At 34.4% G+C, this 17,699-nt stretch overlaps 2 protein-coding genes across 2 annotated transcripts; one reads left to right on the plus strand and one right to left on the minus strand.

Annotated features, from left to right (window-relative positions):
- The first annotated feature begins 9,830 nt into the window (after positions 1-9,830).
- On the plus strand, positions 9,831-12,700 carry LOC127086977 (inactive TPR repeat-containing thioredoxin TTL3). The gene is made up of 7 exons (XM_051027805.1): positions 9,831-10,593; positions 10,760-10,955; positions 11,050-11,234; positions 11,321-11,654; positions 11,730-11,940; positions 12,043-12,149; positions 12,230-12,700. The coding sequence occupies exons 1-7, from the start codon at positions 9,965-9,967 to the stop codon at positions 12,383-12,385; spliced, it is 1,818 nt and encodes a 605-aa protein (XP_050883762.1). The 5' UTR covers positions 9,831-9,964; the 3' UTR covers positions 12,386-12,700.
- A 3,487-nt stretch (positions 12,701-16,187) lies between these two features.
- Positions 16,188-16,598, minus strand: LOC127082375 (uncharacterized). Its single transcript, XM_051022608.1, has one exon. The coding sequence runs from the start codon at positions 16,596-16,598 to the stop codon at positions 16,188-16,190; it is 411 nt and encodes a 136-aa protein (XP_050878565.1).
- Between the last annotated feature and the right edge of the window lie 1,101 nt (positions 16,599-17,699).

Below are 17,699 nucleotides of genomic sequence, written 5' to 3' on the forward strand. Positions count from 1 at the left end.
ATGTGACCAAAACCCTCACATCCATGGCACTGGATTCCCTTGCCTTGGGTGATCTTTTCTTCATATTTTGATCTTCTACTGATGTCAGATGAGGAGTTCTTGACATTAGGTCTACCCTGTTGATCAACCTTCTTTATGAACTTGTTGAACTGTCTTCCAAGCATGGCTATAGCTTCTGAAATGCTTTCATTACCTCCAATATTTCCTTCTTCTGAATCCTCTTCAGTATTTGATACAAAAGCTATGCTTTTGTTCTTCTTTTCAACATCCTCACATAAGCCCATTTCAAAGGTTTGGAGAGAACCAATAAGCTCATCCACCTTCATATTGCAGATGTCTTGAGCCTCTTCTATAACACTGACCTTCATGGCAAATCTCTTTGGCAATGATCTGAGAATCTTTCTTACAAGTTTTTCTTCAGCCATTTTCTCTCCTAAGCCACCAGAAGTGTTGGCAATTTCAAGAATATTCATGTGGAAGTCATGAATAGTCTCATCCTCTTTCATCCTCAGATTTTCAAACTTGGTGGTCAGCATCTGAAGTTTAGACATCCTCACCTTGGAGGTACCTTCATGAGTTATCTTTAGAGTATCCCAAACTTCTTTAGCCAGCTCATAGTGATGCACCAGTCTGAAAATGTTCTTATTTATTCCATTGAACAGTTCATTCAAGGCCTTAGAGTTTCCAAGGGCTAGTGCCTCTTGCTCCTTGTCCCACTCTTCTTCAGGAATTTGCAGAATGATTCCATCTTTACCTGTCTTCGTTGGATGTTCCCATCCTTTGTTGACAGCTCTCCAGACCTTACTATCTAGAGACCTAAAGAAGGCTATCATACGAGGTTTCCAGTCATCATAGTTAGAACCATCCAGCATGGGTGGTCTATTTGAGTATCATACATCCTTGTCCATGGTACTAGAAAGTAACGTCCCTAGATCTCACCCAGAAATTAACAGGCAGGGTGCCTGCTCTGATGCCAATTGAAGTTCTAGTTAACAGACTATCGATGTCACACGGGATGTTATGACATCCAATTCTGCGCAGACAGGAATGTAAACAACAGGTAAATGTAAGTGCAGTAAATAACACAAGGAATTGTTTACCCAGTTCGGTGTCACACACACCTACGTCTGGGGGCTACCAAGCCAGGGAGGAAATCCACTATTAGCAGTATTAATTCAGGCCTTAAACCACCTGTTTAATCCTATCACTTAATACCTACCCAATGCAATTTCAATCTTAAACCAAGACCAGAGTTCCTACTCACTCCCCCTCAATCACCTCAGTGATTACAACCTTTAATTAAGTTTAAAGACAATGGTGAAGTAATACTTCAAACAACTCTTGATTGTGCTTAACAACTTTAATCAAGATACACAACGCTCACGCTTAAAAGCTTAGAGTGACACAACACTTACAACTCAATGAACACCCTAGTCCAATGCAATCATCTAGGAGATAATTGCTTGGCTCACAAGTTACACCTAATATAAGACACACATAAAACTACAGCAGTGAAGTATGATGGTACAATGAATGCTTCACGCTAAAAACCCCTAAGTTCTGAAAGAAGGATTTCCATCCTTTTATATTGCAGCACTTGGGCCTTGTACTTGTATTTCCTAAAATTAAGGTTAAGCAAGTTAATCTAATTTCCACATATTAGGGTACTAACAAATAGGCTATTTGTTAGGTTCATTAATTGTAGCTCAGTTGTTAGTTTCCTGGATTTTAGCTCAGCTGTTGGATTCCTGAAAAAATAGCCTGAGAAAAATACTGAAACAGAAAAACTAACCATCCTACACTTTAGCATATGCTGTTAGGAATGAATGTCACAACATTCAGTTTGACGTCCAGAACATAGACCATATGCTAGATCTGTTATTCTTCTGAAAACAGACTGTACTAAATGCTGAACTGTAAAAGACCAACCAGTCTATACTTCAGTATCAACTGTCAGAGATAAATGTCATAACATCCAGTTTGACATTTAGACAATGGGCCATATGCTAGGTCTGTTATTCTCCTCAAAAACAAACTGAAATAAATACTGAACTGTAGCAGAAAAACCAACCTGCCTATTATTCAGTATATGCTGTCAATGATGAATGTCATAACATTCTGTTTGACATTCAGACAGTAGGCTATGTGCCAGGTCTGCTACTCTCCTGAAACACAGACTGAACTCAATACTGAGCTATAACAGAAAAACCAATTATTCTATAGTTCAGTATTTGCTGTCATGGATGAATGTCATAACATCTAGTTTGACATTCAGTAAATCCTGTATTAGCTAAACCTGCAGCATACTACTCAAGTATGTCATGACATCAGTCAAGACATCAGAGTACAGTTAGTGTTTTAACACATAATGCAGCCAATCAAACATCTACAAAGCATGTCATGACATCAGTCAAGACATCAGAGTACAGTTAGTGTTTTAACACAAAATGCAGCCAATCAAACATCTACAATAAGGGAAAAAGGGTAATTATACACATAAGTATTATCACAGAAGGATTTGTCAGATCACATGACATTTTCGTGTCTTGGGTAGCAGTGATGTGTTACTAGATACTGCTCACTGTTTATTATGTTAAATACATGATTTAATATAATTGCCAATGCCGCGAAAACCTACAGGGTCACACACAAAGGACGGATTGATGAGAGATAGAGTAACTAAGGAACACCGTAAGGTACGGTGCACTTAAGTGAGTTGTAGAACATCGTAAGGTACGGTGTACTTAAGTAGAATACGAAATATGGTAAGGTACCATGGGCTTAAGTGATTTTGGGCATATTATAAGATATGGGCCAAAATAAACTTAAGTGGGCTTTTAGCTTGAAGCCCACACAAGTGGTTCTATAAATAGAACCCTTGTGCAAAAGCATTCATTGCGGTTGCATTATTTTCGTTTTCTCTCTCTCTCTCTCTCTCTCTCTCTCTCTCTCTCTCTCTCTCTCTCTCTCTCTCTCTCTCTCACTCACTCACTCACTCACTCAAATCCTTCATTCGTACCAGCTAGAAATGAGATTGAAGGAATCCGTTCGTGTGGACTGAGTAGATACGTTGTCATCGTTCAACATTCGTGATCGCTCCGTGGATCTACATCAAAGGTTTTGATCGTCACAAGAGATCTGCACCAAAGGTTTCAATCGTCACAAGAGGTAAATATTCTATCACTGATCATGACCATTCGTAAGGATCTCTAAAGGAGAAAATTTTAATTTCCGCTGCGTTTTGGATCGCCGTTCTCCTTCAGAGATCACCAAGCACCATTTGATTATATCATACTTTGTATTCTATCATCTTTACTAACCAAAATACCAAAAATATGTCTTTGTATGCACTAACTCTTTTGTAGGTAGGGTATGTGCTCACCTTTGATTCATCAAGCTCACATCTAGGGTTTAAGACCCTCATTGTAAGGAGCTCAATCAAAAAGTGGTTTACTATGGTTCTAGACATCATATATGGATCCTCATGAGCTTCACATGTTATTTTGGTCAAGAAATCATCAAGAGTTTGGATTTGGTTTGCCTTGGAAACCCTAGTTCATCTAGGTATCTTGTGTAACTTCTTCAACAAGCTTCTTCAACAATTGATCAAATAATTCAAGGTATACTTTAAATTTCATTATCTTATACATATATTATCTTCCATGGGTCCCAAAAGTCAAGAGAATTGCAAGTTAGCAAGTTGGTTGATGGTGGTTGACCAGAGGAATTCATCTGATCAAAACTGGGTTCCCTAGACCCTATCTCCTACAATTGTTATCATATGAAAATTATTACAAGAGAAAATTTACTCTAACTGATATTCCAAACAACTTTCATGTTGAGGTCTAGAGCTGGTTTTGCTTTAAGCATCATGTTTTATGGTGAAAGATTATAGGTCATTTTGTTTAAACCCTAATTTAGAGATCAACTTCCCAAGGTCATAACTTGCTCAATTTTTATGAAATAAGAGATTTCAAAGTTGCACAATCAAATTCAAGATGTCTACCTCAACTTTGATGTTTGGAGTAAGAGCTAGTTCAACTTTTATGTATATGTGATATGAGGATACGTTATAGATCATTTTGGACCAATGCCATTGAACAAATGATTTTCCTCAACTTCAAAAATGCATAACTCCTTCATATTAAATCCAAATTAGGTCACATTTGTGACCATTTTTAAGGACATTGAGAGAGATACAACTTTTATGAAGGAATCTTTCTCATTTGAAGCTCACACAAAAAGTTAGCCAAGGTGGAATAAGTGAACATATGGCTTGACACTTAGAATTTTTTTTGACAGGTTTGATTTTCCCAACTTCCACCTTAAAATTCATCATGATCCAAGCTTCAAATGAAAAAGTTTCCAACATGAAAGTTGTTCCTCTTGATCTAACCTTTCTAAAAAGTCTAATTTCATCCATTTTGGACAAGATTTGAATGGGTTGCGCATGGCTTAAACATTGGATCATCATTTGGAAAAATTGAACTTGAAACTTCCATACACCTTTGCCTTGCATTCCAACATGATCTCACCATTGCTTGTACTCAATTACGGATCAGAAGAAGTGATTTCATAGGCCTGTACACGCCCATGCACCCATGCATTGCACATTGCTGTTTTTGGAATTCCATTTCAAGTGTGCAAATATCAAACCATTTGGCTATAAATAGAGCCATCTATGCTCAGAAATAAGGACCTTGCACGCCAACTTTACTTCCAAACCTTCAAACCCTTTCATTTCAGAGGATAATCTTGATAATTTCCATTGGAAATTGAGTTTGAATCTCACTGTTTTGAGATTCAAATCTCCAAGGATCCTGAACCTTTTGATCATTCAATTCTACTCCTCCAAGTGTCCTAAGCAAGATCAAGCACAAGCAAGAGCAAGATTAATCGAATTCAGACCTGCATTGAAGGTATTTTCCAGAAATTTTCATCTCTTCGATTCTAACTAAATTCTCCATAATTCTCTTGGATCCTTGGTTGTCTGAAGTCCTACCAATGTAGCCAACAAGATTGAGTTGCTTTGAGGTCAAATCGAAGCAACTCAAATCGTGCATCTCAAATTTCAACTTCTTGTATCTCTCAATATACTTGGAGTTAGGATAAATTGAGGCCAAATTTGAGCTCAGTGGCATTTTTACTTTAAATTCATGTCCTTATTTTTAATTTTGGTGATGGTTGTGACTGAACCAGTCTGGTGAAGCTCACCGGAGAAGGAGACCGGAGCTTTGGCTCCGGTGGTGAGTTGGCAGTCATCAGAGCCACATGATCCATTTGAATTGATCTAATCTCGCGCGTTGGTTTGGATTACCACTTGTGTTACACATTGACTCAAGACCATGGTGGAAAGCGCGCTAGCAGCCACTTGATCTGCACCTCAATTAATGAGGGAGATCAAGTGGTCCACGTTTTTTCTATTTTCTGATTTTTCCTTTTATTTGGTTTATTTTCATTAATTCATATTAATTTTAATATTGATCCAAAAAATATGAGAGTTTCACCAAAAAAATTTAAATAAATTCCTCTTTCATTTTCTGAATTAAAATCATTTTTTGGATCATTATTAATATTTTTCATGATTTAATTGATTTTGTGAATATTTTTAATTGTTTAAAAATACTTTTAAGTTTCCAAAAATTATGATTTTTTTCTCCAAGGTCCTTTGACCTTGTTTGACCTATGATAAATCTCATGGCCATTTCTTTGGTGTTTTGATGAGGTTTTAGGAATTTGACAAACCACAATTTGATTTAATGCATTATTTAATTGATTTTAATTGTTTAATTGGAAAATAATTTGTGTTGAACTTATATTTTTGACTTGTTGAGTTTTGACTTGTGTTGTTGGGCCTTGGTCAAGGTTGATTTGACTTTGTTGAGTTAAAATCATTAAATTTAGGGGATGGATGAAATGTACATTTCATCTCCCAAAATGAATGAATGATTTTAATTTGATAAAAGTCCTCCTTTGACCAATTTGTGTTGATTCCATTTCCCTTCCCTCTTCATCTCAATCCCATTCTCTTTTCATTCATTTCATGGACCTATGATATCTCCATATCCTAAGGCTAGTTGATTGTAAAATCAACATGAGTGTGGATGAGATTAGGTCCACCCTTTTTGCACATTCTTTTTAAGTGTGGTATGTTTTAGGAGCATGGTTCATAATACCATGTCTCTAACATTCATTAACACAAAAATTTCTATTGCCCGACCTCAAATAGTTGTGACTTCTACATAAGTCCAATTACGATTGCTTAACATAGCGCTACATTTGTGACACAAAAGGCATAACATTCTAGTAAGTGAGATTGTAAGTCTCCCCTCTTTCATGGTATTGTGTGGAAACTTGGATTTTTTTCCTTCCTTTGGAAGATGTCTTGGTTCAAGGATCCATGCTTGTGACAAGTGGGTTGAGTGTTCTCCAAAGACTGACTTAAACAAAACAAAAGCAAGAGCAATACTAACTTCTAATCAACTAACAACTAATATTTAATTTCAAGCCATTTACTTTTATGCACTTTAATTTTGAGCCTTTATTCATTTTCCATTATTCATACCATTTAACTTGTTTACTTTAATGTCATTTTTTCACTTTGCTCATTTGAGCCATATCTTGTGTTTATATTGAGTTTGTATATACTTGTTTGTGTTTGTGGCCTTTTGATCTTAATGTACATAATAACAACAAAAACCCTAAAAGACATTTTGTATGGACTGTTGGTTTGCTATGAGACTTTGAACTTAGAATTAGGCAACATTCCCTATGCAAAAGGACTTGGCCAATGCCAACTTTCATGAAACCAAGTGCTTGTGATTTAAAACTTCACTTGAAGCAAATATTGTGATCCCATTTAAGTTCATCTGCTACATGGTCTTTTGGAGTTGTTACTTTGAACCTGTTCCTAGTGCTTATCTTTGAGTTCATCTGATGCATGGGAAATTATGAAGAAGATCAGAAAGTTGCTAAGCTTAGATGTGGCTATCTTTGTTTGATGCCTTGCTCTTCATCTTACTATTTATGTATTGATATTGCTTGATTCTAAAGTCCAATGGAGATTTGGGTTTCTATATGACATTCTTGTCTATTGGATTGCAGCTCATTGGCCAGATCTTTTCAACTCTTAACTTTTAAATTTTTGCTTAGGATTAGTCTCTTCATCTCCTTCTCACTTCTTTAATTTCAAACTTGTAAATGGACTTAACTATACTTGACTTAAAATTTTAAAAAGACAAAAAGAACTAACACTCATTAAACCTTTTTAGGCCTTTGGTGCCTTTGTTAAACTTGAAATTTTGTTAAAAGCAACTTATTCACTTTGAAAGTTATACCACGAACTACGAGGTTTTGATCCCTCATTTTATGTTGGTACATAGGCACAAGTCCGAAAGTCTTGTCAAACACAAAAAAATATAACTAATGAATTCTTTTCCCATCCCTCCACTATATTTATTGCAAACATCATTTTATACAAAAACACATATGCACACAAGAAAGGACTCCCTAGGAGTATCTAGGACACTTTGGGTGCTAACACCTTCCCTTTGTGTAACTTACCCCCTTACCTGTAATATTTGACATTTTATTAGTTTTGATTTGAAAAGTTCTTATATTTTGGGTTTTATTCGTACTTTTCCCTTTTTCCTTGGAAATAATAAAAGCGCGTTGGCGACTCTGATTTAATTGACGTCTAGCTTATCCATAGTTTGATGGTCATGAATTTACCGCTACATAGATCAGATTAGGTTTTAATTCCGATTGACTTAGGGCACAAGTTTGTATAAATTAGGGAATTGTTCATGAACCTTGTAATCCGAATTTAATGTAATGAAGATTTAAATTTTTGTGTGATTAGATCCGGTTTTGGCAAGTTTGAATGTTTTTATTTTATTTTTTATGTTTTAGAGTTTCACAGACTAAACAAAAATAAAATAATAATAATAACAATACAAAATAAAAAATAAATGTAAATAATATAAATAAATGACTTGCTTAATAATAATAGAAATAAATAAATAAAAATTGAATGAAAAGTAATTGATAAAATAAAAATGCATAAATAAGGAAAAATGAATTAATTGAAATAAATAAATAAAGAAAAGGGTCAAAAGTCAAAGTGGTTCTCCTTTGACTTTTTAATCAATTTATTTGACCTTTTAACCCAAACACGTACAACTTATTCAGACAAACAAAAGACTCAGATAAATCAAAATGACCTAGTAAAGGACCAATGTCTCAGATAAAATGCAAAGTACATAATCAAAGGTCCGATGTCTCAGGTAACACAACTGACTCTGACAAACTCTAGTGACACAACAGATGACCCAAAATAGAAAGAACATATAAATTGGTGGGTAAAATTTAGGGTGTGACAGTCTTGAAGTAAAGCAAGTAGAAGACAACATTTTTGTTTCTCAAAGCAAGTATGCAAAGAGTATAGTGAAAAAATTTGGTCTTGACAAGGCTAGCCATAAGAGAACTCCGGTTGTAACTCATGTGAAGTTATCAAAAGATAAATATGGAGTTAATGTAGATCAAAGTCTCTATAGAAGTATGATAGAACTCTATAGAAGTATGATAGGAAATCTGATATACCTCACAACAAGCAGACCTAACATCACTTTTGTTATCGGAGTATGTCCAAGATACCAAGCCATACCTAAGGCTAGTTATTTGAATCAAGTAAAGAGAATCATGAAGTACATAAATGAAGCTCGTGACTATGGTATTTTCTATTCTCATGATACCAATTCAATATTGGTAGGGTATTGAGATGCAGATTGGGTTAGGAGTGTTGATGATAGAAAGAGCGCATAAGATGGATGTTTCTTTCATGGCAACAATTTAATCTCATGGTTAAGAAAGAAACATAATTGTGTCTCATTATCTACTACAGAAGCAGAGTACATTGTTGCAGGAAACAGTTGCACCCAACTATTTTAGATGAAATATATGTTGAAGGAATATAATGTCGAACAAGATGTCATGATATTAAATGCTATCAATATTTCAAAGATAAATACTGCAATTAGGTCAATAATAAAAAAAACACATCTTTTATTACCAAAAATATCATATTTTTTATATTAAAAAAAAAGGTTAGTTTTGTATATAAAAGAATTGTAATGTGTAATTTGTTGAGATATTTATACTAACATAAAAAAATTATAAAAGAAAAAAATCATCGGTGTGTGAGTGACTCGTGCATAATTATAATTTTATTTTCAAAATTTAAAGAAATAATTTAACTATGGAAGCAAGTGATAATAAAACAAAATAAAAAATTCTACAAAAATAAAATAAAATAATAAATATTTAAAATAAATAAATGAAATTATAGTGGATAAGATGAAAGTAAATTACATATGTATAATTTATACTAAAGTAACAAAATCAACTTAATATTTTAAAACATAAACGCATAGATTGATTGGTGTATTTTAAAAATATATAAAAATATATGACAAAAAAGAGGTATGGGATAAAGAGTAATGTTACAAAAAATGACTGACAATAATATAGAGTTCAAATAACACAACTCTCTAGAATTTAGGAACGTAACATAGAATCAAGCATCTTCCTGTTAAAAAAAAACATAGAATCATGAGAGAAAAAAAACCATATTTATTCTGAAAGTTAATGATTTCATTTATGACATTACTGAATCCATTTTGATTTTGCTAAAATCGTCATACCCTAAAAGGAGTGAGTAATGAAAAGTAATAATACCCGTGAACCTAGAGCGAGAATTTAGCAAGTGACGAAATAAAATCATAAATAATAAATAAATAAATAAAAACCAAACTTCAACGTTGGAGAGAAACATAAATAATCGACCAAACATTTTCTCTCCCTCCATCTAACTTCCACACTGTTCCTTCAAACTCTTGTTTCTCACCTATTAAACCATTTCTCTGTTTTTCATTTTTATTTTTCTGAAATAATAATAATAATAATAATGCAACAACAACAAGGCTTCGATTCTCTGCGTCGCGACCACACTAAGCATGATTCCAACGCCACTCCCAAACTTCCTCACGACGGTAAAACCTTCAGCCGCTCAGAAGAATTCACCACCACGGCCAACAATTCTAAGCCAGGTCATCGGAGATCGGCATCCACCGGATCTCCGTTGATATACTCCGGTGGAGTGAATAGTTTTGGTTCCAGTCCAACTTTACCACCAACCGGAAACATATGTCCCTCCGGGAAGATCCTCAGACCGGGTTTACCCTCTCCTGGACCGAACCGGACCGATGTTTTGGGTTCAGGAACGGTGAACTACGGCCATGGGAGTATAGTGCGTGGTGCATCGTCGGTGAAAAGCGCGATGAGATGTTCTGATCCTGAGGAAGTGAAGAGAGTTGGGAATGAGATGTATAGGAATGGGAAATTCGCGGAGGCTTTGGTGTTGTATGATCGTGCCGTTGCTTTGTCGCCGGGAAATGCTGTTTGCCGGAGTAATCGTGCGGCGGCGCTTATGGAGCTGGGAAGGTTGAGTGAAGCAGCGATGGATTGTGAAGAGGCTGTGAAGTTGGATCCTGCTTATGCTAGGGCTCACAAGAGACTTGCTTCTCTTTATCTCCGGTAACTAATATTGCTATGATAATGAAACATGAGATTGCAATTTGATTTCTTTGTATAGATTTTGGTGTTTCTGTTTATTTGTTTGTGTATTATGGATATTGCATTGATGTGTTTGTTAGAGGGATTCAATTTCTGTTAGCTTATTAGATTTTGCAACTTTCGGTAGCTTTGGACAGGTTGAGAATTCGCGGCGCCACCTGCGGATTGCTGGTGTGCAGGATGATCGATCGGAAGAGAGTAATCTGTTATTGTTGGAACAGCATTTGAACCAGTGTGCGGTTGAGCGGAAAAATGGTGATTGGAAAAGGGTAATCAGAAAAGTAGATGATGCTGTTGCAGCCGGAGCTGATTTCTGTCCACAGGTAGTTCTTTGTAGTTTATTCGATGATGAAGTGAGACTGAATTCGGATTTCGTAATTGAATGTGTTGTTTTACTTGTTGGACTGTGACTTGCAGCTTGTGGCTTGTAAAGCGGAAGCTTATATGAAGCTTCGTCAGTTTGAGGATGCTAAGTCGTGTCTTTCAAAGATTCCTCAGTTGGAAGGTTGTCCTCCAGCGTGTTCTCAAGCCAAGTTCTTTGGTATGGTTGGTGAAACCTTTGTGCATTTTGTCACTGCGCAGGTTGAGATGGCCTTGGGAAGGTAAACATTTGAACACCAAACTTAAACCGCATTGAATTTGTGACTTTTTAGTCAATAAATAGGAAATACATGATGAATTGTTTCAGGTTTGAGAATGCTGTTTCTGCAGCTGAAAAGGCAAGCGTATCATGTAATAATAATGTCGAGGTTACTAAGATTGTAAATACCGTGAGAATGGTGGCGAGGGCGCGTTCAAGAGGCAATGATCTTTTCCGCTCTAGCAAATTTTCTGAAGCTTGTAAAGCTTATGGAGAAGGACTATTATATGACAATTCCAGCTATGTTCTATATTGCAATAGAGCTATTTGTTGGTATAAACTTGGGAAGTGGGAAAATTCAGTTCAAGACTGCAACCAAGCGCTTAACATTTGTCCAAATTACACCAAGGCCCTTTTACGCAGAGCCATGTCCAATGCAAAGGTGAAACAAACCTACTTGCAACAATCATATTAGTGTGTTTTATGTAGGTTTCTAATATGCATAATTTTGTTGCAGCTTGAAAGATGGGCTGAAGTTGTTCGAGATTACCGGACCTTGAAACAGGAACTCCCTAATGACAATGAAGTTACTGAAAATCTTGCTCAGGCTCTACTAGCATTAGAAAAATCTCGCAAAGTGGTAAATGGTAGTACGACGTTAGGACTCGAAGTTGAAGTTGAAGAAGTAACCACATTAGACAAATTCAAAGCAGCTATTGCTTTTACTGGTAAACTTGCTACTTTTCTCTTCGATCATAAATACCAATTTACAGTTTTCTTGCTTCATTTATAGTACATACTTACTTTTCGACGAAAATCTAAATTTGCAGGTGTTTCAGTAGTTCATTTCAAAGGGGAATCAAATGAACTCTGTGAAGAAATATCTCCATTCGTAAATACATTATGTGTTAGATATCCCTCTGTTAAATTTATCAAGGTACATTATGTAAAGTGTTCTTTACGAACATACAAACATAATTTTATATCGGTCTGATTTTCTTAAATTTTCAATTGAAGGTGGACGTTGAGGAGTGTATATCAATAGCGAAAGCGGAAAGCATAAAAAGTGTTCCGACTTTTAAGATATACAAAAACGGAGAGAAGGTGAAGGAGATGATTCGCCCGACTCATCAGTTGTTAGAGGACTCTATAAGGAAAAGTAATAGTCTATAGATCTTAGAATTCAATTCATTCTCATTATTTATCCATCCACAAGCAATTGAAGAAGGTGCTCTAAAGAATGCACCAAAACCCTCATTAGTAGTTAAAACTATAGGAATTTTATCTTTCCATCAAAACATTGATACCATTTTTTGAGTTATTTTAAGCAGGAAAACCTGAGAGAGATAGCTGTTAGTTAGCATTTTGAAATCATTATGTATATATTTTACACGGCATCTAATTTGCTTGTTTTTTTTACACTTGTTTCATTCAATGTATCAGACTCAAATTTGACCTTTTTCTCTATATATCTTTTGTTTTGTTGCATGAGGCTGAAGAAATTTGCTCAACACATTTGGTCTGCAAAATGAAGCAGATAAACTAACCTGTTATGTTCTTCAGTGCCTTATGACAAAATATTAGTTGATGATTTTAATTTTTCTGTAAAAAAGTTGTTCCCTTTTATTCCTTTCCTTTCATCGTGAATATCCCTTGCCCTTCATATTTTTTCTTCAAAAAATTAAGTCAATACTTTGCCCGAGTAGCATGCTAACAAAACAGGTCAAGATGTTGACAAAGCATTTACAGGTATGTTAGACTTGTGGCAAGCACGAATAAGTTTTTACTAAAAAAAATATTGTTTTTTTTGGATTATGATGTTGAATTCTATTGTTTTAATAATTGATTATATGCTATTTTAGAAATAGAAAGGAAACATCAATTTGTTTAGGAAAATAAAAAATCATGAACAGACTCGAAGATTTGATCTAATGGAAGATGAAAACATCAATTCTACATTGTGATGATCGATGCCTAAGAGATGTGTCAAGGTCTTATGGCGGAGTGCATCTTAGCATGGATTAAGGCTAATAATTGTTGGAAAAATTCCAATTTTAAAGTTAATCGAATCAATTTTGATAAACAAGAATCAATATTTTTTATTGATCACGTCTTTTGTTCTTCACCATTTACTTAGGTGAAACAATCACTCATTGATTGTAAGATGATTGTACACTACATAGAGAATTGAAAGGAGAAAACAATGCAATTTGAAAGTGAGAAAAAAAAAAAAGAAATTTTGAAGGAAGAATATAAATGTAAATTGTTGTGTAAGTTGCATCCAAAATGTTTGATATAATATGTGTTAATCACAACTGTGATTTCAGAAACTACACAATGCAGAACTCTTGATGTTACATTACAAATGAAATAATCCTCTCTATTTATATAAGAGATTACTTGCACCGAAAGTAATCACAAAATAATTAACTCAATTAAAATTATGCTAAGTTAATTATTTCGACTTTGTCGACTCCTTCGACAACTACATGTTTCGACTGTATGTTTTGACATGCTATGTTTAATTTTATGTCAAATATAGTAAATACAGACTATGTTCCACACAAACTAATTTCGACAATTATCGAATACAAACATACTATTTCGACTTCGACACAAAGAATTACATATTTAATAATAATGTGGATAACTCACAATTATAAGAGAGATTGTTAGATTTAAGTGTGAGTAGTTAAGTTCCACATCGATAAGAAATAAATGATATTTTAGATATATAAGATAAATGATTCATACTCATATTGATTTAAAGTTTTATGTGGATGTATGGTGTCAAGATTTTTTGAATCTTAAACGTTGAGGCTATTGATATCCCACGCTCTCCCATCTACTACATTATACGTAAAATATTTTTGACAATGCGTAGAATATTTAACATATATTTAAATAATAATATATATTCATATTGATATGAATATGTTTTAATATAAAGTGTTGATTTTCATGTCTTATCTTATTTCAAGACTACTCTAGTAACATTTTTTTACGGTTGTTTGATCCTTCGAACTACCCCAATTCATCTATTTGATAGTGAATATTTCATGCTTAAATGTAAGGCTGATAGGGAGGCCCTCAGCAGGTTGATGGTGGGTCGCCCCATGATAATGTTGCACCGCGAACGGACACCCCCTACGAGATACATGACCTTGATCGTTTTCGAGTTCTTCCGGATCAAATGTTATTTTAAGCATTATATGGCCCTTCACTTGCACGAGCTCACTAGAGAGTCCAACCAAGGAACCCCAAAATATTCGTATGTCATTTGCATCTAATCGGAGTTTCTCAAACGTGACTCTGAATAGGACGTCTGTTGAGCTTTCGAGTTCAATCAATATCAACTTTATATTTCAATCGTCATACTACACCATTATGACCATGAGATCGTTGTTGTGAGCGTGGATGTCAGTGGTGTCTCTACTAGAGAAGACATATTCGGATTTTGACTCCTTCTCAAAGTTTGATTCATGATAGAAGGGTGTGTCATTCGCCCCTAGAATCTGTCGAGCATACATTCAACGAGAAGAGTTGGATTCTCCCTCTCCGATGAATCCTCCTGCTATGGTGAAGACAAGTATGTCCGCATGGCTAGACGTTGTGGTGCCTCGCTTCGCCACCATATTAGAGAGGGTGGCAGAGAAAGTTGGCGAATGAAAGGTAAGTGTTGCTCATATCAATTTTATCAGTGTCCCAAGGTAGACACTAATTATACTTACTGAAAAAGTAAAATATCAGACAACCCTTAGTTGTGTAGGATTTTTCAAGAGTTTAGGGTATTTAACTACGTTGAGGGCTAGTTCATATGAAGTTGTGACAAGTTCAGTGTATGATTTTTTCGAGTGAGGGATCGGAGATCCATTTTCCCACCATAAGAGTAAAGTATATATAAAAAGGGGCAATTTTTCTATCTTTTTGGTCAACAGTAGGAACATAGAAAGACTTGGCACTTCTTCAAATAGTGGGAAACAATTTTCTTTTTTGACTCATTCTTATTGTCGGTTAGTGACTTGACACCTCATCAACCACATATTAGTGAGCAAATGGGTCATCTTAGACAAACTAAACCCAATTTTTAGGCGGCCTCTTTGCCCATTTTGAACCTGCTTAATCCTAGAGCAATTAGTTGACATCGTTTAATCATGGACCTTCACTCTTAGGATCTAATAAAATCATCTCATTATAATGTGATTAGAATATTTTTAATTTTTTAAATAGTAGATAAATAAATGAATGTCAAAAACTATATATATATATATATATATATATATATATATATATATATATATATATATATATATATATATATATATATATATATATATATGGTGTCCTATATTATTTATATTATTGATATTGGAGTATCCGAATCATGTCGTGTTCGGATTTTCCTGTCGGAACCATCTTCATAGGTATTTTATTAGTGATAAATAGTCGGAAGCGTTCTTATTTATTATGTATTAGTGATTCGATTTTTCCTTGTGTTTAATAACGGAAAATGATATTGCAATGAAATAATAAATAGAATATATTTTGGATTTTATTGGTTTTAACTTGATTCTCTTTGTAGTTTGTTTGGTTTAGCTATCATATATATTATGATGTTTTTGTTTGTTGGTTTGGTTTTGCTTATTGGTTATATGTATACTATATTGTTTCTTCTATTGATATATCATTTTCATTTGTCCATTGTGTTGTTTGTTGGCATTAGAAATTAGATAGGTTCATTTTTTTTAGCTTATTGAAACATGTGGTGCATGATGCATAAACAACAAGAAAGAAAATATTAAGATTCAACACTGCACCTGAATCCAGCTGGTTCCAAATCTCTTAGAAAATATAACATAAATTCAATTCAATTACACAAAACAAAGCATAGAAATAGAAAGAAAGCGATACTTTTTTTATTCTATACCAAACATCTATATAGGCTTGGTAAATGATATACGAATATATAAAAATATTACTGGCCAGCAGCAAAAGCTTCAACAGGGAAAGTCTTGGTAATACCAGCAAGACTCTTGAAATGAATCTTCCCAGTTGGTTGCTCATCGGCCGTAATCTCGTTAACCGGAGGCCATAACATGAGTTCTTTCGCTTTCACGCCTTTAAGTTTCTTAATCTTCTTCTTCGAAATGTAACCTGTTATCTCAGTATCATAGCTCACAAGCTTGCTTATCAGATTGAACTTATGCTCCACTTTCTTCTTCTGCAGAATCCATATGTAACCGGTTGGTTTCACGTACCCGATTTCGATTATATCGGCGAGAGGGAGAAGTCCTTCTGGTAGTTCGAATTCTTGGAGAAGAGAGACAGCTGCTTTTAGAGACTCTTCGTGTCCTTTCTTCACAATGGCTCCTTCTTTTTCTGCCATGATGATAATGTTGTTGGTGATGTGAAGAGAGGGAATGTGTTGAGGTTGTTGGAGAGGCTTTGGTTTTGTGTGTATATATATAGGGTATTGTTAAGGTGATGGAAATAATGAGGAACAACGTTTGTGTTTGGTTGTTTCAAAAGTAACGTTTGTGCTTGGTAGAGATCGAAGTAGTTTTCTTTGTATGTTCCGTCCAATTAGGCTTTGATAAGGATATGTCATGGATCATCCTGTTGGCTATTGTAGATTGAGGTCATCTGTATCTTCTTATTTATTTTTTTAAGTTATTGAATAACAAAATATTGTTAGAAATATAAATATAGAGATTTAAAAGTCGATAGATATTCAACGGTAAGTTGTTGATTTAGAGTTTAAGTAATATCTTTTTATATTGTATCTGTCAAGAAAAACTTTATTTCTTCTAGAACATTCTCAACATACGAGAATCACCTTAGAGATATGTATCAGATCAAAATTTCAGGTGCATTCAATGATTCTCCGTAATTCACTTCTAACTAATAGTAAGATAGGTATCCATCTCTACTATATATATAGAGAGAGAATGTGTCAAATTTAGGTGACAAATTTCAAATACAATTTGAATTCACTATTCTTTTTCACATACTTACTTTAGTGTTGAAATGTTAACCTTGCATGTCAAATCTCAATTTGAATTTACTATTCTTTTTCACATACTTAAAATCAATACGAGACAATACTTTCTTTCAAGAAAAAGAATTAATTTTAAGAATCCGTTCACTTTCGCGCAGCCGAGACCGAGTTAATCATATACTTTATATTGTCCGCTTTCGCGATAACATATATTACAGTGTAAAAATTCTTTTTGGAAATTAATCTTTTAATTAATTGAAAAGTTATTTAAGATGGAAAGATTACTTTAGAGGTGATGCCATCTTTCGCTCACATAGCACCGAGTTTTAAATGCATAAACATTTGATTTCGTGTGTCCGGTTATATTCTTAAAACCACTATTTTTTTAAAGATAATTTTTCCTAGTCTATTAATAAAGTGTTTTCGTAGTTTTTATTAATCAAAAACTGATTTAATTCCTTAAGTTAGATACCAATTTGTTTTTCGAAT

This window comes from Lathyrus oleraceus, chromosome 5 (genome assembly GCF_024323335.1).
Source record: "Lathyrus oleraceus cultivar Zhongwan6 chromosome 5, CAAS_Psat_ZW6_1.0, whole genome shotgun sequence".
NCBI classification, from domain to species: domain Eukaryota; kingdom Viridiplantae; phylum Streptophyta; class Magnoliopsida; order Fabales; family Fabaceae; genus Lathyrus; species Lathyrus oleraceus.